The sequence below is a fragment of the Triticum dicoccoides genome, chromosome 7A (genome assembly GCF_002162155.2).
Source record: "Triticum dicoccoides isolate Atlit2015 ecotype Zavitan chromosome 7A, WEW_v2.0, whole genome shotgun sequence".
NCBI classification, from domain to species: domain Eukaryota; kingdom Viridiplantae; phylum Streptophyta; class Magnoliopsida; order Poales; family Poaceae; genus Triticum; species Triticum dicoccoides.
Genome location: NC_041392.1, coordinates 183,553,926 through 183,575,905, shown reverse-complemented (window position 1 = coordinate 183,575,905; position 21,980 = coordinate 183,553,926). Strand labels below are relative to the sequence as shown.

Genomic DNA, 21,980 nt, shown 5'->3' with positions numbered 1-21,980 from the left:
GATCCACTTTTTACTAGTCAGTTCTGGAAATTGTTAGTTGCAAAAACAGGGACTCAATTGAATATGAGTACAGCAAATCATCCTGAAACAGATGGGCAGACTGAGCAAGTAAATCAGCAAGTGGAGTGTTATTTGAGATGTTTTATCAGTGCTCAACCACACAAATGGAGTAAATGGCTGCCTTTGTGTGAATTCTGGTACAATTCCAATTGGCACTTTGCTTTGGGGAAATCTCCTTTTGAAATTTTGTATGGGTATACTCCCAGATATTTTGGCATCTCTGCAACTGATACAATTGCTCCATTGGAAATGCAAGACTGGTTGCAATCTCGCCAAGCGGTCACAGAAACAGCTCGACAACACTTGTTAAGGGCACAACAACGTATGAAAAATCAGGCTGACAAGAAGAGAACTGAACGGGTTTTTGCAGTAGGGGATCGTGTCTTTCTCAAGCTGCAACCCTATGCTCAGTTGTCATTATATTCCAGGGCAAATTAAAAAACTGGCCTTCAAGTATTATGGTCCTTTTCCAATCCTGGAGCGCATTGGAGAGCGAGCTTATCGATTGGATCTTCCTAATAACAGCAGGCTACACCCTGTCTTTCATGTTTCTCAGCTCAAGAAGTTTTTACCTCGAGAGACGATTCCCAGTCACACATTGCCTACAGTCAGGGCAGCTATACAAGTTCCTCTCAGTATACTGCAGAAGCGAGTGCGATCTCAAGGTAAAAAGACGGTTGCCCAAGGGCTAGTTCACTGGTCTGAATCTTCTCCTGCAGATGCTACTTGGGAGGATTTGGAGCATTTGAAGCAGCAGTTTCCCCGTGCTCCGGCTTGGGGTCAAGCCGGCTCTCAAGGAGGGAGGAATGTCAGCACACCGGGTAGCGCTTCAGATGATATGGCAACAGCGACAACAGGTGACGACACTATTCATCATCCGACAAGCAGAGAAGAAGCGGCAGAGTTCAAAACTTCTCGTGGGCCTGCGGTGCGGCCCACTCGGGTGAAGACGAAGCCCAAATGGCACGCCGGCCGGAATGGCTGTAGTTTAAATACACCCTTGTAACGTTCGGATGGATTGGCTTTGGACGGACGGCGGCTTCGGCCGATTGTAATAGCTGTAGTACAGAGGGAGGTTGGGAGGATAAACACGCCATCGAATTTTCCCCATTCCGCCATGAACCCTAGCTTCCACGCTTAGATCGATCCCGACCCTTACACCCCTCGAGTCCTCGACCGCTACGTCCGTGCAGAGGAAGTTAGGAGGTACTCACCGCCGGCGCGCGCCTTACATTGCACTGATTGCGTGTTCATGAAACGAGGGACGAAGTTCCATACAACTGACCTCCTTCGTTCCTAGGTTTCCACGGCTTGCCTGTTGCTTACCAACCAATGCTCCTCTCCTCTTTGTGTAGATTTTGAAGGTCGAAAGGAACAGGGTGATATACGGAGATTCAGAGCCATCTGTACAATATCGATGAAGGTTTACCCCCTACGGCCTTTATCAGAATATTCATGGCTAGTGTGGCCAAAATTGCAGTGTTGTTCTTTGAGTTATTTTGTTAGATGGGAAAGGATGCATCTGTTGAACTTGTTACAGTTCACTAGAAAAACAGATTGCGGAACAAGTGGAACCAAATTGTTGGTTTGCCCAAGAGATTCCTGGATGAGTTAGCTTTGCCCAATGCGTCGGAACCAAACTCAAGTTTTCTCTCCCCTTCCTTGAGTTCGGTTTGGGTACTGTAGAACTATCTGAGAATGAGAGAGCGCCTTTTGGTTTATTTGCATTGTGCATTTCATTCTGGAAATACCAAGTAGGCCTTTGCGCGTGTTGGGGACGCAAGAAAAATGCTGTATATCGGACAGTCCTCGTACCCCCCCTCCTCCTCCTCGTAAAACTCTTATACTCTGGTTGTTTTATTTACTTTAGGAGGATTTTGGGGACGACAAGCACACCAGCAGATGAGCAAAAGTGGCGAGGATGCCATCACTTCCCCTATGGTGAAACTCCAATCAGATTGGATGATCATAGTTAAAAAAAAAATCTAAGCTAGTTAGCAGAAACAAGCTGAGAACCTCGTTTGGTTGATGGGGGTTAGCAAAAACAAGCCTTGAGTTGAGTGAGTCACGGTTCCGTTCAATCTTAGCTGGAAGACCTATTCAAGCCGCCATGATTAGCTAGGCTTCTTGTTCTTTGGTGTCCGGCTGTGTCTTCGGGTCCCCCCACCATTTTCAGCATTGTCCTTTTTTCTTGCTCTAAATTTGCTTTGTAACATCAGTTTTGCTAGAACTCATCTAGATGAGATTTAATTTGGTCCCATTCACCTTTTATAGCCATTGGATGTGGTGCTATAAGATGCGTGTGTGCTGACGTGGGTTGTATCCGTTCTTATTTTTCAGGTGAATGAGACCAAATTACGTCTCATCTAGATGAGTTCTAGGTACTCCCTTGTAACATTACCGTCCCTTCATCAATGAAATCAGCTGGTAGCTGCTTCTTGTCAAAAGGAAAAAAAAATCCAACACGCCCCATAGTTATCTATGTGCCGTTACATTACATCTTTAAATAGTTAAATACCGCTCTTTGTTCACTTGTAACTGAAGTGACTGAGCAAGTATCTAACATCACATACGTGCTATCTGAAACTATAAACCAAAATGTAGATGCTAAGGTACCTTATGATTAAGTTGCACATATCCAACCATTATTCAGAGCATCGATCTGCTTGAAATACTCGTACTGTACCTTATCACTCTGGTAAGTCCATATGCTAATACGATGCCTCATCAGAACCATGGGACTGTACTGTAGCTACTGTCAGATAGGGCTGCAGTTGAGAACGTCTGGTCCACTTCCATGTCTGCATCTGATCTTTTGGCGAAGCGCCCCTTGATCCTTGGCCGTGCTTCGGCATACGCCTTCCTTGTTGCATAACGTGTGGTCTTCTCAAACTTTCTGCTCTTCTTCTTCTCCTTGTACCTGAGGACCCTGGCCTCTCTCTCCTTGGAGCTGAAGTGAATTGGTGTCTGAAGTGAAGGACTTGAGAAGAGACCGATGGCTCCAGCTGGTCTCAGGATGCTGGACTGGACCGTATTGTCCGGTACTATACCCGCCTCCATTGAGAAAGATATCTGAGATGGAATGGAAAAATGGTCACTTAAAATGTGCAATCATATTGACATTGCAGTTGAGATCCTTCATTGATATGTAGATGAGTTTAATTTAGTCCAACGTACATAACCTTGTATTACTTTTTCCCTGTTTACACAATAAAACCATGTAAACGCTGCTTACGGATAAAACCTACACTAGACTTGCTGGTTATGAAATATCTAATGATATATCATATTCTTTCATGTAGTCATTGGTGTGTATAGAAAAGTTGGTAAACAGAGAGCGTAGTTTCTAGTTGACAGAGAATTTGAGAGTGTGTGTATGGAGTGACCTTTTAGTTACTGAGAAAACTTGAATATTCTATGTTTAGAAAGTACACGGACTAATAATCAATTAATATGCCTAGACTTTCTTTGGAGTGTCTATGACAGCAGTTCCATTTTAATTAGTGTACTTTCCTAGAGATGAATTGTGTACTTCTCTAGTTGGCAGAGAATTTCAGAGTTTACATATGGATTGACTTTTTAATTACTGAGCTGAGTTGGGTGTTCTATGTGTAAAAGTACACAAACTAATCCATTAATCTGCCTAGGCATGGGTTGTGTACTTTTCTTTGAAGTGGCTATGTCAGCAGTTCCATTTTGGAAATAATCAGCTGAAGTTCTCTACCTAGAAGTAGAAAAAGTTGAAGAAAGAGCCAAAAAAGTGAGGAAACACTAAATACCGACGTTTCACACTTTCACTTGCACCAAAAAAAAGTACTCTGGCTGATCTTATCATTTTATTTCATATGAAGTATGCATGAACTCTAGTTTGAGGAAATTATAGCATGACATGTAAGTTGTAATGCCATAATAAATAAGTAATAGAAGAACTCACGCTGTTGTTGACGGAATCTGTGTAAGCACTAACCCCAGCAGTCACGGAGGCAGCCTGCTCTGCCCCTACAAGTGGTGCATAACCACTCTGATGTGGCCTGCTCACAATTGCAGACTGCGAAGGTACTATGCACTCGCTCCCTTCCTTCTCCACGTACTCCTTTTGCATCTGCTGCTCCGCGTACTCCTTTTGCATCTGCTGCAGATGTTGTTGTTCTTGCATCACATACTGCTCTTGGTTGTTCATGTGGCTATCATAGTAAGAATTGTACCCGACAAGGTCAAAGTACTGATCCACTTCACCAAAATATCTGCTGCTGCTGCTGCTGCTGCTGCTGCTGTGGTTGCCACTGTGATTATGGTTATCAGAATCTTTGCTGGGCAGCAGCCAAGAGGCGTCCTCTTCCTTGCTGCCGAGGACAGGAGCGGTGGCTGCTGCCTCGGCAAATAAAGAAGCAGCTGGAATGGCTGCGACCGGGTGTGACACCACGGGCACGCGCTGGTGCATCGTGGCAAGCAGGTTTGTGTAGTGTACCTGTGCTTCATAGGCGGCGCACAACGCTGCAGCATCTGCATGACATTCCAGCACCACTGGTGCATGCTTGTAGGCCTCGGAGAGGAGCACACGCTCATGGCGCGAGGCCACACGGTTTGCGGCGTGGATCTGTGCATCACAAGATGCACAGAGGTACGCGGAGTCGGCGCGGCAGTACACCACGCTTGGCACCGCGCAACATCCGTCGCACAGCCTGGCCCAGCTCCCTTCTCGTCCAACCGCCTCCTCATAAACGGTGCCGTTGGAAACACAATTCATGAACAAGGTGGCCTTGTGAGCACCACAAAGACCATGCAAGGGGTATTAGTGAAGGTAGTAGCTACTGTTTCCCTACATATTCTGTGTATATGTCTTCTTCTGCTCCTCTACCTCTCATGGCTCTTTCGTATGTGTTCATGCACTGCCTATGTGAGTATGGAGGAATGTCAGGAATGTAGGACGTCCAGTCCAGAGTATACTAATAGTAGGGTGTCAGTGGGGTGACACTTGGCGTCATTCTTGGGGGCGAGGATTATAGTGTACCTGGTTTGTGGTTAGCTTTGGACGTTGCTGCTTCACTATCCTGTGCCAATGTCGGTCTTCCGATGCAGAGTCGTTTTCAGATAAACATTTAATGCACCTCGGCATGGCTGCGAGTTAGCTCTAGTGTTGCTCAGCTAAATCTGCTTGAGTTTGATATCAAATCTATCTGGTGAAAGAAATTTGCATGTTTGCAAGTAGAAGACTTAAATCTTTTACAATTACTTTCCCATTTTTTGTCAGGATGATCCGTGTGTTCACTTTTTACATTTGGACTCAGATGCCAGCTAATTTGAATAGCCGCTGATGCAAACCCGGAGGTGCATTCCACCGATCAAGAGAACTCTCATATATATCACACGACTGATTGGCCCTGAATGATGAAATTGTCTTTGCCTGGATTGGACTAAACCTAAAGGTAGAAACTAGAGGAAACTAGAAGCCATTATGGTATAAAGGAGACAGAGGGAAGATGCTGCATCTCTCTTTATGAGCAGTTGCACCCTTTAGCAAAAGAGAAAGGGGAGCTGTCTTCTGTTAGATTCCAAAGCATGAGGTTTTCTGCCATTCATTGGCGCTCTCCCTTAGCCGTTCCGCCTTTTGGAACCTCAAGTGTGAGGTAGCAAGTTGAGATATTGAGAAAAGCTCAAATGTTGGGGGTACTTTGACTGGGGCAGCTCTTGTGTCATGGTCGTGTTAGAGAGGTGTCCAGCAGCTGTCGTGAAGAGGCCTTCGAGGCCCTGTGCGTCGCTTCTTTGTCATTCTTGGCTAGAGGCTGGGCAAGGCGAGTCCCATGCCTTCACGTTCCGAAGAATGGGTTGTCTCCACACCTGGTTGTATACCGTCTTATGCCTTCGTGCTTTCTTTTCTTTTCCTGGCCTCGCCAAAATTTGGTCCCTTGTGCTTTCTTCTTATGAAAATGACCTGCTCCCAAGCATGTTCGAGAGAAAAATGCTGAAGTATAAAGAAAATCTCATTGGTTTAGGACTCGGTCAGGCACACCAATTTTTTGGCTTCCTTCCAAGTTTTGTGAAGAAAAAAAGCAGGAACTCTGCTGATCAGTTAAAGGTAGGAGTTACGGTTTACCTGCAGAACTGACTGTTAAAGGCTGGTTTAGGCATTAAGCAGACAGGGGGTTAAGAAGCATTCAGAGGCAAAAGCTACACAGGTATTTTCCTTTCATTGGCTTTGGCAAGACACTTGTTGTACTGTAGCTGTCTGGATTTGTAAGATCCTCATGTCCCTTTTCTTTCCAGATATTCCAAATTGTAGTGCACAGGACCGTACTATTTTAAGTCTCTCCTCTGGTCCCCGCGCATCGCTTTTCGCGTGCTGCTGCCCCGCTTTTGTTTTCCTCACTGGTATAGATAGATATCTTCCCAGAATAATTGGTTTCTATCTGTTCGAAAGGACGAAATGTCCCTGTTGCTGCCAGCAGTGTGATGGATGCATCTGAGTTAACACGTTCCAAATCAACTGCTTGTGTTCATGGGAAGGTGATCTAACAAAGGAACATGAGGTTTTTCAGCTACTTAAGTCAAATATGAATAATTAAATACTAGCATATTTTGTTAGTTGGCATTCAACACCTGTAGATCTGAGTTCCTTTTACCTAACATAGCAGTGGAAGCATCCAACTGATTTAAAACAAGGGAACAGCAGGCATGTCATATTATAGTTTTATATATGCACCTGAGCAGCTCTTGTGATTTTCCAATATTGGTGAACCCAAAGCCACCAAACACCGCTACAGAGAGAGAGAGAGAGAGAGAGAGAGAAAGAGAGAGAGAGAGAGAGAGCCTTTGACCCATTAGTGTGCTACAGCACAGAACTAGAGATACTTTCTGCTTGCTTACTCCACCAACCACAACAGAGTTAGCTCATCTCCCTGTTGACCAGTTTCTCTTCATACACCACGTAGGCCTGTCTTACTTTGCTATAAAGCCCATGCAGAACAAGAAACTTGCCACAAAAACATCTGAACCCGAACCATCCAAGCACAGGAACAGCTAAAACTAGTTTCAGGATGGCTACAGCTGCGTTGTGCTTCAGGGCGTCTGCTCTCTCCGTGGCCTGTTTTCTCCTGGCCTTGCCATTGCTGATGGCACAGGACCCTTCAAATCTGAGCCTGGAGCACTACTCCAAGACATGCCCGAATGCGGAGCATGTGGTCCGGGCAGAGATGGAGTGTGCGGTGCGCGACGAACCACGCAATGCCGCTTTGATGCTTCGCCTCCATTTCCACGACTGTTTCGTGCAGGTTGGCTGCCCAAACACTCTTTTGGCCACAGACGCTAACCTGAATGCTTATACTGTGGAGTGGTATTATTGAGTTTGCTCTGAACATCTGAATGTTTGTTTGTTGCAGGGCTGTGATGGATCGGTGCTGCTTGACGACACCGCGACCATGATCGGAGAGAAGCAAGCAGACCAGAATGTGAACTCGCTGAAAGGATTTGAGGTGGTTGACAAAATCAAGGCAAAGCTGGAGGCTGAGTGTCCTGGAACAGTTTCCTGTGCTGACTTGCTTGCCATTGCAGCCAGGGACGCAGTTGTCTTGGTAAAATAAACCAAACCCAATGTTCAGAGTATTGATTCTTGTGTAGTGGCTTAGTTACTTTTGCTTGCACCAATTTCATAGCAGGCTTGCCTTTTGAGGAATAAGTTAGTATACCATCAGAAATCCACACGTATATTTCATTATAACCTGCTGTGCCATTTGGATGCTGTTTAGCTACAATTCCATATCTTTTGAGTAGAGTAGTATGCAAACAAAGAACATGACAGATACATTTCTTGAAAACAAAAGACTACAAACTCCATATCTTTCTGACAAGGGGAAAAAATTGTTTCAGGTGGGTGGGCCTTACTGGGATGTTCCAGTAGGAAGATTGGACTCCAAGGAGGCAAGTCTTGACCTAGCAAACAAGGACATCCCTACCGCTGAGCAGGGCCTTGTCACCCTTATTTCCAAGTTCTGGGAGAAGGGCCTTGATGCCACTGACATGGTGGCCCTTGTCGGTATGATCTTCTTTCTTTTGACAGCTATAGTTTATGATTAAAAACACTAGTTCAGTTCATAACTTAATATTAACAGAACCAGACAATCAAGCGCTGTAAGCAATGTAAAATACATGAACAATCTGGTAATTTTAAAGTAGGATCTACAGATACTTCCTTGTCTTGTAATAAAAATACCAATATGGAGATGCAACTTTGTACCTGAACCTTCTGAATTCTGATATGTTTGAGGGGGTGCACTCCTGTTATCATCTTATGTTGAACACTGCTTACTAGAGATATGACATTTGCATTGAAGGATCCCACACGATTGGATTCGCACGGTGCGCGAACTTCCGGGACAGGATATACGGCGACTTCGAGATGACATCCAAGTACAACCCTGCGTCTGCGACCTACCTCAGCAAGCTCAAGGAGGTCTGCCCCATGGATGGTGGCGACGACAACATCAGCGCCATGGACAGCCACACTTCCTCGACCTTCGACAACGCCTATTTTGAGTCGCTCATCAAGGGCGAGGGCCTCCTCAACTCCGACCAGGAGATGTGGTCCAGCATCGCCGGGTACTCGACGGCCGACACGGTCAACAAGTACTGGGCTGACCCGGAGCTGTTCTTCAAGCAGTTCTCGGACTCCATGGTCAAGATGGGCAATATCACCAACCCTGCAGGTGGTGAGGTCAGGAAGACCTGCAGATTCGTGAACACATAAGCTGGTGGAACCTTCGTTTGCGCCTTCTCCTTTGATGGTTGATGATTGTCTGCAAATAAGAACGTTTTTCATAGCATATACTCTACTGGTATAGGTATTATCGTCGTCGCGCTACACTGAAATATTTTGGCTGTATGGAGTAATAGAGAATATACACATCATGTATTTTGAGGGTTTTGCACAACCTGATATTATGTACACATCAGCAATGGATTCTGATCAGATTTTAGCACCTGTTTCAATCTGAAAATGCAGCAAGAAAAGCAGAAAAAAATAAAGACTGCCAAAGAGAAAATACAAACTGGGCAAATCAAAACTTTACAACTTCAAGAGAAGCCCCTTGTTACAAGTTACAACTAGTCTTATTGTTTCAGCTAGAAATCTGTAATATTAATAGTTCAATACCATTCCAGGGAGTTGGGGCACTCTCCTGTGTACACTTCATCTAAGATACATACATCACTATTTATACTTTACTTCAGTATTGGATTATTTCCAAATCTACATAGGATTATCATGCTGTACAAGGGCTGCTGCTTGGTGTTCTGTGGTCACTTGGTGACCATGTCATCTTGGCCCGGAGAGCTCGACGGCCTGCACCAGCAATGACGAGTCGTCGGTCAGGTCGGAGTAGCAGCGGCTGAAGGTGAACTCAGGCACGGTGAACTTGTGTGAGTCGGCTCGCTGCGACGCTTGCCACCGTTCCGCAAGCCCGTCGCCTTCCAGCATGCGAACCACCTCCGACATCCTCGGTCGGTGGCCTGGGAGGTACTGTGTGCAAAGGAGCGCCACCTGCACCATCTCCTCGAGCTCGATCCGGTCGTAGCTGCTCCGCAGACCCTTGTCAACCAGTACATCAAGTTTCTTCTCCTGGTGCATCTTCTTCACCTGATCATCAAGCAATTACGTCATGAGCTAACTTAAGCATCATCGATGGCAGGGCATTTGCAGTTATGAACAGTTTCGACAAAAGTGCTTTTCATTTCAGGTGGTTCCATGAACTTTATTAGTTTTTCTCAAGTATTTCTTGCAGCAGTTTTATCAAGTAAATTGCAGAGGCTTCATTACCCAATCCAGCATGGCTCCCTTCTGATTTGATGCCTTTCCGAACTCCAGCGCTGTCTGGCCTGTGATCAGCTCCAGCAGCAGGATGCCAAACCCGAAGACGTCTGTTTTCTCGGATGACTGCCCAGTGGAGAGGTACTCAGGCGCGATATGCCCAACGGTGCCCCGCACTGCAGTGGTGACGTGCGAATCCTGGTGATCAAGGAGCTTTGCAAGCCCGAAATCACCGACGATGGCCTCACAGCAATCGTCCAGCAACACGTTGGCTGCCTTGACGTCTCTGTGGATGATCTTTGGGTCACACTGCTCATGAAGGTAAAGTAGACCTCTTGCTGCTCCAAGGGCTATCCTCTTCCTAGTGATCCAGTCCAAAGGTGGCTTTCCTGGAATAATTAGACCGGTATAAAGGGGAGATTTCCTTTGATAGGAATCATATGCTCTGTGATAAGTCTTTGTGCAAAGAAACAAAAATAAATGAAGGGAAGAATCCAATTCTGTCTTTTTCACGTTCGGCTTGTCGGATTGCAACTTTCAATTCTGCATCGTTCTTTTTAGGCATGACATCTGAAAATTCTAGAACGAACATATGCTGCACAACAAGTGGGTCTATAATTGGGCAAACAGTTCTCCTACTTACGTTTGGTTCTCAGGCTAAGATTCTCCTAGCCTTGTTAGGCAAGGCAGGTCACTTGGTAACATGACAAAGGTTTACTTTGCTTGGCTAGATCACTAATAACCACAACCAAAACGGGGAGGAGGCTAGCCAAAGTAAGAACTCCCACTCAGGCAAGGTAAGACAACATTGCTGCAGCCTCCAACTGACACACACCCAACAAAGCAATTTGCTTTTCTTGACTACGCCAAAATGAGCTAGTTCTATCTAGCCTAGTTAAGCAAGGGATGTCAAGGAAAGGCAGATAATCTTGCTGGGATTTTGAGGTGCTGACCTTTCAGGCGCGAAGCGACGCTTCCATTTGACATGTATGGATAAACTAGTAACCTCTCTGTGGCAGTCATACAGAACCCCAGAATCCTAAGGAGGTTCCGGTGCACTGCCAAGCTGATCATTTCAACTTCAGTCTTGAACTGTGACTCACCACCCGCAGCATTACCATCCTTGAGTCGTTTGACAGCCACAAGAGTCCCATCGGGAAGCTGCCCCCTGTAAACGTGTCCGAAGCCGCCTTTTCCGAGTATGTTCTTGCTGCTGAATTTTTCTGTTGCAACCTGCAGCTCCCTGAACTGGAACCTCCTGACATTTCCAAGGCTAACGTTATCCATGTGTTGATCTGCATCAATAGCAGTGCTTCATCAATTATCAGGTTCCAAATCGATGCACAAAGTACTGCATGGAATTCTTGAAGTTTCACTTACCTTCGTCATCGAAAAGTATCTGCCTGTTCCGACGCTGTCTCCACCAGAACAAGAATCCGGCAGCAAGAAAGAGGAAGCTCATGCAACCAGTTACAGCACCAAATGCAACTGCAAACTCGTGGCTTTTAGCTTTCGTCGGCGGAGTGCCTTGTGAAAGGATGTAGGTCATTGGCATCGGCGCAGTCCCGTAACAATCTTTCTCCGTATTTGCAGCGCATATGAGAGGATTTCCAACTATGCTGCAAGAGAACCAATAACAGAACAAAGCTTACAGCTTAAACTTGATACAGGTTCATACTTCCATGACAAAAATTAAGCTTATTCAAACAAGGATGAACACAATCTGAGCTGCAGCCTTACTTGTATGTTCTTGCCAAAGATCCTGGTATCGGGCCACTCAGGTTATTGTATGACAAATCTCTGCAGGACACAAGGTGCACAGTGAGAACATCCCAAACCAAGAAATCATGGGTAAGAGCACGTGACAGTAGGGAAATTACTGACAGGAAAACAAGGTGCGACAGATTAGTCGACGCTGTAGGGAATGGACCGGACAGGGTGTTGTTGTTGAGCCTCCTGGTCAGATTACAACAGGCCTCGGGTTAACATCTCAAGGAACAATAATAATGCAAGAGGTAGGGTATTTCATGACGAGAAGTAGAGCTCACAGGTACTGGAGGCTCTCAAGGTGGCCCACGGATGGTGGGATTTCACCATAGAAATTGTTGCCAGAGAGGTCAAGTGTCTTGAGACTTGCCAGGTTGCCAATCTCGGCTGGGATTGGCCCGGTTATGATGTTGTTCTGCAGAAGACTGCAGCCAAGAGAACGGTAAGATATCTCCATCGCAAATGGAAAATGGAACTCTGAACAAATAAGTGGCAGTGAGAAGAGCACACTCACATAGTCTCCAGGCTGGTCAGGTTTCCTATGCTTGGGGCGAGCAGGCCTGAGAGATTCTGGCTTGGAGCCTCCCTGTGGATGATTCGAAGAACAACAGCGTGATGAGAAGTAAAAACATGCAGAGAATATGATTAGGTGCAGGTGAAGTGAAACAGGAAAGGGGGTGATTCGCTTACAGGCCGGTGACGAAGTTGTCGGACGAGCAGGTGATCATGGTGAAGCTGCAGGGGTCGACGGAGTACTGGTCCCAGTTCTTGAGCACGCCGTGGGGGTCCTTGAGCTGGTTCTTGATCCCAATCAGCGCTTGCACTGCAGGCAGGCAGATGTTTCAGAAACTTGCGCAAAACCGATAATAATAATAATCCAAGAAACAGACAGGGCAGAGACGGACGGCCATCGTTGCAGAGACTACTCTCGGCTTGACTGAAGAAACGGCATCAGAGGAAGACAGAGCCATGGATTCGGTGGGAATAACAGAGTAGAGAAGGGGGCGGGCGGAGAAGAAAGACAGAGGGAGAAGAAGAACCAGCACACCCCCTAGAACGATTCCAGGACGGGAAGAGGGAGACACGAACCTTCAATGTTGACGCCCTTGGCGGAGAGGAGCGCGCTGCAAGGGGAGGATACGAGCAGCGCCACCGCCGCCAGCACCACCGCCAGCAGCCGCCGCGGGGAAGGAGGCGCCTCCATTGCCGGGGAAGGGAGGGAGGCAGGGGCAGGGCAAGCCTGCCAGGGGCGTGACAAGGGAGGGCGGGGTGGTGGTTCAGGGGGGAAGAGGCTGTGTGCGGCTGCTGCCGGGGCGCTGGCTGCGTGGAGTGCAACCTTGGCCTCGCCCGTATGTGGCAGCGAGAGCAGGCGTGAGAGGCCGAGAAAAGCACGGAGGCTGCAGCCTTGGCCTCGCCCGTTCGCCACCCCACACCGCCAAAGCCAAAGTGGCAGGGGCGGGGCCACCGCCTGGGCGAGGGCCCACGTGGTGTGTGAGAGAGAGAGAGACAGATGACACAAAAGAAGATGCTTGCGCTGTGGCAGCGAGCGGGCGGAAAGCACAAAAGGGGTGGAGGTGTGGGACTGGGGGAGCAGACGTGACTGCAACCTGACCTGAGGCCCCCCTGCCCGCCCCTGCGCGCTATAGGGAACCGGAATGATAAACAATGGGGGGAGAGAATGAGAGGCGGGCGGGCCCTCACCCTGGTTCGTTTTTACTTTTACGGGAGGGGTAAAAAGCTCGCGTGACAGACAGCGTCCGGGATTTTTGCGAGCCCCCTTTCCTGCCCATTGCTCGCTGGCTCGTCGTTTCTTTTCTTGTTTGATTGTCTTCTGAGAGCTAAACCCACCTCAGAAAAATGATTGACCCCACGCAACGAAGAAATTACAAGCGTGCTCTCAGACTTGAACGAACTAGGCATGCAATCACTGGGAGCCTGGATCCAGATTAGTTCCAGACATTTTTTTTAGACAAACTTTTGTTTTTTAGACAAGTTTTGTTACAGACATGAACGCATGGAATGTTTTCCGGGCCTCGGGTTTGGGTCCGGGCATGGCATTTTTCATATTGGTCATCGCAAAGTCTAGCCTGGGCCTAACCCAAGGCCCAAAGTATGCCAGAAAATACATAATGTGTATGATGGTTAAAAATATTGAACTTATGTAATTTGATTCGAACTGAAACTCTCTGTCACCTCAGGCGATTCCAGCGGGAGAGCGGCAACAAGCCAGCCTCTTGAATTGCTAATGTTTTTTTTTACTGAAGGAGCGTTGGTCTCGTTTTTATTTCTGAAAACTGGTGAAACAAAGCCACAGTCTCATGTTTACCTCCCTCCAGGTTTATCGGCGACATCCAAACTATACTCGAAGGGCCGTTGGCCGAACCTTATTTGATTGGGAGAAAGAGTACACCATGGAAATAGTCTGGGTGAACTAGAACTGAAACCCCAAGGCAGAAAGTAGTCCTGAACAGGCAGCTCGCAAATACAGCCCTCCACATGTCGATGTCTTCTTTGATCAGGTTAACACCCTGTCGGCAGAGCTGCCCACATTGTCAAATATCATCGCGTTTCTCTCCTTCCAGTCTCTCCAGTGCAATACAATCGTGTCAAAGTTCCGCCTCATCAGCTTTGGGATCACGCCCAAGCCTGCAGCCATCAATCCTCCGTAGTGCTGAAGCAATCATCTGACACCTGGAAATCAGCCCATGTCCATGACTTAAAACGCATCCAAACCTGCAAAGTGAAGTGGCAATGCACAAACAAATGCTTGCAGTCCTCTGGTTCGGAGAGACAAAAGGGTCATGTGTCGTTTGACGTGTCCTGGACTAGGGGTCCCGGCCTAGCCGGCCTAGTCCATGGGTCGGACTGACGACCCGTTAATAAGGACTCCGGAGCCCTCCAATATGTGGCGTGAGCATATCGTACATGACCGAGGATTTGACATGTACTCCAAGTACGTCTATTAGATTCGGAATGTAACCCCTAGATGACAACCGACCATGTGTAACCCATGAAATCCTGGTGCCTATATAAGCCAGAGGGTTTAGTCTGTAGAGGGGGGGCGTTCATTCATTCATTCATCACCATCACCCCTAGGGTTTAATCCACAACTTACGATCTCGAGGTAGATCAACTCTGCACTTTGATACACCCATAATATAAGCAAGAGTAGGACGTAGGATTTTACCTCCTTTGAGAGGGCCCGAATCTGGGTAAAAGCATCGTGTCCCTTGTCTCTTGTTACCAATCGATCCGATCTCACAGCTCGGGCCCCCCTACCCGAGGTCTGCTGGTTTTGACACTGACATTGGTGCTTTCATTGAGAGCTCGTTGTTGGATCACCAAAGATCGATGGCTCGCTTGCAGACTAATGAAAGCATTGGTTGTGGCGACATCTTCGTCCCCTGCCAGCTCTTCACCTTTGGCAGCATAGTCTTGCAAGCTGATCCGACTGGCCACTTGCGCCACGTCGAGAACTTCTCCCCAAACAAGGTCGTTATGTTTGGAAGGCTGGAGTACACCACGGAAGCCAAGGTGATCTAGTCCTGTTGGGACAGATCTCAAATCGACTTAAAGATCCCTCCGGCGCAGGAACTCCAGAACAGGTTTCTGATTTGATCTTCGAATCCGACCTCCCGATAGAGCCAACCCCGAAGATAGATCTGGTGGCCACCACGCACGATCTAAGCCTTGCCTGCTCGGATGAAGGCCTAGAACCGAACTCGTCTTCGAACCCGGCAACGGTCTCTGAGGCAGCTTCTCCGCCCGCTGACCTAGGGTCGGCCCGGAGCGATCGAGATGACCGGCCCACGTCAAGCAGCCAAAACAAACCATTTCAGATCAGCCCGACTTATAGCCAGGTCCTCGACACCAAGAAGCTCTCGCAAATAAATGAGGTGTTGGATCCAATCCAAAACTTGGCGATCTCGTCCGCTGTTTATGATTAGATCGGATGTAAAGCCGACGATCAGGAAATTTTCATCCCGCCCACTGCCCACTTAGTCGCCACGGTCGAAGATATGACCGATACACTCTACTACGGCTCCGACGAAGCCACTGACATGGACGAAGATGTCCGCGATGACTCCGGAAAAAATCCACCCACGGTCGTAGCCCGTACAGGGAATTGGGAGTAACGTCTACCTAAGACGTCTACGTGGTCGACACTCCGAAAGATAAATCTCAGGAGAAACCTAAGGAGAACCCTAAGCGTCGTCGCCCCAAAAGGCGGATGAAGGGCAGTAACAAAAGCAGAAGTGCGACCAACCCCACGGGCACCGCCGATAACTGTGAGGCCCCCGATGCTGCCAAGAACCCAGGCGAGGAAGATCAAGCCTCACCCGCCCAACAGGACGGGTCCGTAGGGACGCCGATGGAGGATGATCCCGAAGACAAAGGTACCTACAAAGACGGGTCGGACAGGGACTACCTCCTCGAATCCGAGGGCGAGTTTGGCCTCGGACCCGAAGACTTTGTGTTACCCATAAGCCCATCTGAACAGGCACGGTTCCAACGAAAGCTAATCGCAACGGTGCGAAGCATGAAGAAGTAGCAAGAGTTGTACGCCCACGAAAACGCGCTAAACGACAAATGGAGAAAAATCCGTGCGGCCCAAGCAGACCTCAAGGCCCGAGGTGCGGCTGCCAAATCGTTCCCGAAAGGCGGCTGCTGCCCGACTTTGATGATGAGGCATCGGATAATAAGCTACTCGCTAAAGGAAATATGCCATAGAGGCAATAATAAAGTGGTTATTTATATTTCCTTATATCATGATAAATGCCTATTATTCATGCTAGAATTGTATTAACCGAAAACTTGATACATGTGTGAATACATAGACAAAACAAAGTGTCCCTAGTATGCCTCTACTTGACTAGCTCGTTAATCAAAGATGGTTAAGTTTCCTAACCATAGACATGTGTTGTCATTTGATGAACGGGATCACATCATAATAGAATGATGTGATGGACAAGACCCATCCGTTAGCTTACATAATGATCATTTAGTTTTATTGCTATTGCTTTCTTCATGACTTATACATGTTCCTCTGACTATGATATTATGCAACTCCCGAATACCGGAGGAACACTTTGTGTGCTATCAAACGTCACAACGTAATTGGGTGATTATAAAGATGCTCTACAGGTGTCTCTGATGGTGTTTGTTGAGTTGGCATAGATCGAGATTAGGATTTATCACTCCGTGTATCGGAGAGGTATCTCTGGGCCCTCTCGGTAATGCACATCACTATAAGCCTTGCAAGCAATGTGACTAATGAGTTAGTTACCTGATGATGCATTACAGAACAAGTAAAGAGACTTGCCGGGTAATGGCATTGAACTAGGTATGATGATACCGACGATTGAATCTTGGGAAAGTAACATACCGATGATAAAGGGAATGACGTATGTTGTTATGTGATTTGACCGATAAAGATCTTCGTAGAATATGCAGGAGGCAATATGAGCATCCAGGTTCCGCTATTGGTTATTGACCGGAGATGTGTCTTAGTCATGTCTACATAATTCTCGAACCCGTAGGGTCCGTACGCTTAACATTCGATGATGATTTGTATTATGAGTTATGTGATTTGATGACCGAAGTTTGTTCGGAGTCCCGGATGAGATCACAGACATGATGAGGAGTCTCAAAAAGTCCAAAAGGTAAAGATCGATATATTTGAAGGTTATATTCGGACACCGGAATGGTTCCGAAGTGTTTCAGGTATTTTACGGAGTACCGAGAGGTTACCGGAACCCCCCGGGGAAGTAATGGGCCTTAATGGGCTTTAGGGGAAAGGAGAGAAGGGCCTCAAGGGGTGCCCCCCCATGGCTGGTCCGTATTGGACTAGGAGGGGGCAGCGGCCCCTCTTTCCTTCTCCCCTCTTCCTCCTTCCCTCCTTCTACTAGTTGGAATAGGAAGGGGGGCGAATCCTACTTGGACCGGGAGTCCAAGTAGGACTCCCCCTATGGCGCGCCCCCTTGGGCCGGCCTCCTCTCCCCCCTCCTTTATATACGTGGGAGGGGGCACCCCAAAGGCACACCAAGTCTTCTCTTAGTCATGTGCGGTGCCCCCTCCATAGTTACACACCTCGGTCATATCGTTTAGTGCTTAGGCGAAGCCCTGCACCAGTAACTTCATCATCACTGTCAACATGCCATCATGCTGACGAAACTCTCCCTCGTCCTCAACTGGATTAAGAGCTTGAGGGACGTCATCATGCTGAACGTGTGCTGAACGTGGAGGTGTCGTATGTTCGGTGCTAGGATCGGTTGGATCGCGAAGACGTTCGACAACATCAACCATGTTACTAAACACTTCCACTTTCGGTCTACGAGGGTACATAGACACACTCTCCCCTCTCATTGATATGCATATCCTAGATAGATCTTGCGTGATTGTACGATTTTTTTGAAATATTGTGTTCCCCAATAGTGGCATCCGAGCCAGGTCTATGCATAGATGTTATATGCATGAGTAGAACACAAAGAGTTGTGGGCGATAATAGTCATACTGCTTACCACCAACATCTTACTTTGATTCGGCGGTATTGTTGGATGAAGCGGCCCGGACCGACATTACATGAACGTGTTCATGAGACTGGTTCTACCGACGTGCTTCGCACACAGGTGGCTGACGGGTGTCCGTTTCTCCAACTTTAGTTGAATCGAGTTTCACTACAGCCGGTCCTTGTTGAATGTTAAAACATCACACTTAATGAAAAATCGTTGTGGTTTTGGTGCGTAGGTAAGAACGATTCTTGCTAGAAGCCCATAGCAGCCACGTAAAACTTGCAACAACAAAGTAGAGGACGTCTAACTTGTTTTTGCAGGGCATGTTGTGATGTGATGTGGTCAAAACGTGATGAGATATAAATTTTTGTATGAGATGATCATGTTTTTTTAAACTTATTGGTGACTGGCAGAAGCCTTATGGTTGTCTCTTTATTGCATAATATGCAAGCGCCATATAATTGCTTTACATTATCGCTATGCGATAGCAATAGTTGCAAAAGCAATAGTTGGCTAGATGACCATGTGACGACACGTTGATAGAGATCAATATGATGGAGATCATGGTGTCATGCCGGTGATGATGGAGATCATGACGGTACTTTGGAGATGGAGATCAAAGGCACAAGACGATGATGGCCATATCATGTCACATATTTTGATTGCATGTGATGTTTATCATTTATGCATCTTATTTTGCTTAGTACGGCGGTAGCATTATGAGATGATCCCTTACTAAAATTTGAAGGTATAAGTGTTCTCCCTGAGTATGCACTATTGCGACAGTTCTTTGTGCTGAGACACCACGTGATGATCAGGTGTGATAAGCTCTACGTTCACATACAACGGGTGCAAGACAATTTTGCACATGCAGAATACTCGGGTTAAACTTGACGAGCCTAGCATATGCAGATATGGCCTCGAAACATTGAGACCGAAAGGTCAAATGTGAATCATATAGTATATATGATCAACATAGAGATGTTCACCATTGAAAACTACTCCATCTCACGTGATGATCGGACATGGTTTAGTTGATATCGATCACATGATCATTTAGATGACTAGAGGGATGTCTATGTAAGTGGGAGTTCTTTAGTAATATGATTAATTGAACTTTAATTTATCATCAACTTAGTCCTGATAGTATTTGCATATCTATGTTGTAGATCAATAGCACACGTATAGCTCCCCTGTTTTATTTTTCGATATGTTCCTAGAGAAAACTAAGTTGAAAGATGATAGTAGCAATGATGAGGACTTGGTATGTGATTTGAGGATTATCCTCGTTGCTGCACATAAGAGTTATGTCCTTGGTGCACCGCTAGGTGATAGACCTATTGCAGGAGCAGATGCAGACGTTATGAACGGTTGGCAAGCTCGATATGATGACTACTTGATAGTTTAGTGCGCCATGCTTTACGGCTCAGAACCGGGACTTCAAAAACGTTTTGAACGCCATGGAACATATAAGATGTTCCAAGAGATGAAATTGGTATTTCAGACTCATGCCCGAGTTGTGACGCCCCCGATTTGACCGTACACTAATCATACACGCCAACGTGTACGATCAAGATCAGGAACTCACGAGAAGATATGACAACACAACTCTACAAATCAAAATAAGTCATACAAGCATCATATTACAAGCCAGGGGCCTCGAGGGCTCGAATACAAGAGCTCGATCATAGACGAGTCAGCGGAAGCAACAATATCTAAGTACAGACATAAGTTAAACAAGTTTGCCTTAAGAAGGCTAGCACAAACTGGGATACAGATCGAAAGAGGAGCAGGCCTCCTGCCCGGGATCCTCCTAAACTACTCCTGGTCGTCGTCAACGGGCTGCACGTAGTAGTAGGCACCTCCCGAGTAGTAGTAGTTGTCATCAATGGTGGCGTCTGGCTCCTGGGCTCCAACGTCTGGTCACAGCAATCGAGTATAGAAAGGGGAAAAGAGGGAGCAAGGCAACCATGAGTACTCATCAGAAGTACTCGCAAGCAAGGAGCTACACTACATATGTATGCATTGGTATCAAATGGAATAAGGGTATCATATGTGGACTGAACTGCAGAATGCCGGAATAAGAGGGGGATAGCTAGTCCTATCGAAGACTACGCTTCTAGTAACCTCCATCTTGCAGCAGGAGAAGAGAGTAGATGGTAAGTTCACCAAGTAGCATCGTGTAGCATAAACCTAACCGATGATCCTCCCCTCGTCGCCCTGTGAGAGAGCGATCACCGGTTATATCTGGCACTTGGAAGGGTGTGTTTTATTAAGTATCTGGTTCTAGTTGTCATAAGGTCAAGGTACAACTCCTGGTCGTCCTTTTACCGAGGGACACGACTATTCGAATAGATCAACTTCCCTGCAGGGGTGCACCACATTTCCCAACACGCTCGATCCCCTTTGTCCGGACACACTTTTTTGGGTCATGCCCGGCCTCGGAAGATCAACACGTCGCAGCCCTACCTAGGCACAACAGAGAGGTCAGCACGCTGGTCTAAATCCTATAGCGCAGGGGTCTGGTCCCATCGCCCATTGCACACCTGCATGTTGCGTACGCGGCCGGTAAGCAGAACTAGCCCCCTTAATACAAGAGCAGGCTTACGTTCCAATCCGGCGCGCACCGCTCAGTCGCTAACGTCACGAAGGCTTTGGCTGATACCACGACGTCGAGTGCCCATAACTGTCCCCGCATAGATGGTTAGTGCGTATAAGCCAGTGGCCAGACTCAGATCAAATACCAAGATCTCGTTAAGCATGTTTAAGTATCCGCGAACACCGACCAGGGCCAGGCCCACCTCTCTCCTAGGTGGTCTCAACCTGCCCTGTCGCTCCGCCTCAAAGTAACAGTCGGAGGCCGTCGGGAACTCAGGCCCACCTCTACCGGGATGGAGCCACATGCCCCTTCAGCCCCCATCTCTGAATAGTATCACAGGTAATGTAACAGTGTAAAGTGTATAGCATATGCCCGTGATCACCTCCCGAAGTGATCACGGCCCAGTAGTATAGCATGGCAAACAGACATGAGTGTAGGGCCACTGATGATAATCTAGCATCCTATACTAAGCATTTAGGATTGCAGGTAAGGTATCAACAGTTGTAGCAACAATGACAAACTATGCATCAAAATAGGATTAACGGAAAGCAGTAACATGCTACACTACTCTAATGCAAGCAGTATAGAGGAGAGTAGGCGATATCTGGTGATCAAGGGGGGGGGGGGCCTTGCCTGGTTGCTCTGGCAAGAGAGAGGGGTCGTCAGCACCGTAGTCGTACTAGGTAGCATCGGCATCGGCCTCGGTGTCTAGCGAGAGAAGAGGGGGGAAGAAACAATAAATATCAAGCAAACAGATGCATAGCGATGCATGACATGACAAGTATCGGTGCTAGGGGTGCCCTAACGCGGTATGAGGTGGTACCGGTGAAGGGGGGAAACATCCGGGAAAATATCCCCAGTGTTTTGCGTTTTCGGACAGATGAACCGGAGGGGGAAAGTTGCGTGTTCACTATGCTAGGGATGCGTGGAGGACGAACGGGCTGCATATTCGAGTTCGTCTCGTCGTTCTGAGCAACTTTCATGTACAAAGTTTTTCCATCCGAGCTACGGTTTTTTATATTAATTTTAAAAGATTTAAATCATTTTTAGGATTTATTTAATTATTTAAATTCAACATTATCCAGAATAGTGATTGCTGACATCATCATGACGTCAGCAGTCAACGGAGGTGTTGACTAGGTTAAGCTGACGTGTGGGTCCCATCTGTCATTGACACATTTTAATATCCAATTTTATTAACCTAATCAGTATTAATTAGGGGTGGCCCCATTGTCATTGACTA

General features: G+C 47.1%; 3 protein-coding genes across 3 annotated transcripts; 1 reads left to right on the top strand and 2 right to left on the bottom strand.

Moving 5' to 3' along the window:
* Nucleotides 1–2,452: 2,452 nt before the first annotated feature.
* On the bottom strand, nt 2,453–5,198 carry LOC119334587 (zinc finger protein HD1-like). Its single transcript, XM_037607127.1, has 3 exons — nt 5,108–5,198; nt 3,995–4,819; nt 2,453–3,132 (listed from the first exon to the last, which is right to left on the bottom strand). The coding sequence occupies exons 1-3, from the start codon at nt 5,174–5,176 to the stop codon at nt 2,788–2,790; spliced, it is 1,239 nt and encodes a 412-aa protein (XP_037463024.1). The 5' UTR covers nt 5,177–5,198; the 3' UTR covers nt 2,453–2,787.
* A 1,729-nt stretch (nt 5,199–6,927) lies between these two features.
* On the top strand, nt 6,928–9,029 carry LOC119327932 (peroxidase 11-like). The gene is made up of 4 exons (XM_037600992.1): nt 6,928–7,328; nt 7,437–7,628; nt 7,924–8,089; nt 8,388–9,029. Exons 1-4 carry the CDS (start codon nt 7,095–7,097, stop codon nt 8,798–8,800), a joined length of 1,005 nt encoding a protein of 334 aa, XP_037456889.1. The 5' UTR covers nt 6,928–7,094; the 3' UTR covers nt 8,801–9,029.
* Nucleotides 9,030–9,102: 73 nt separating this feature from the next.
* Nucleotides 9,103–13,019, bottom strand: LOC119327931 (LRR receptor kinase SERL2-like). Its single transcript, XM_037600990.1, has 10 exons — nt 12,716–13,019; nt 12,317–12,449; nt 12,141–12,212; nt 11,908–12,051; nt 11,744–11,815; nt 11,600–11,659; nt 11,240–11,478; nt 10,813–11,154; nt 9,869–10,248; nt 9,103–9,688 (listed from the first exon to the last, which is right to left on the bottom strand). Exons 1-10 carry the CDS (start codon nt 12,828–12,830, stop codon nt 9,368–9,370), a joined length of 1,878 nt encoding a protein of 625 aa, XP_037456887.1. The 5' UTR covers nt 12,831–13,019; the 3' UTR covers nt 9,103–9,367.
* Between the last annotated feature and the right edge of the window lie 8,961 nt (nt 13,020–21,980).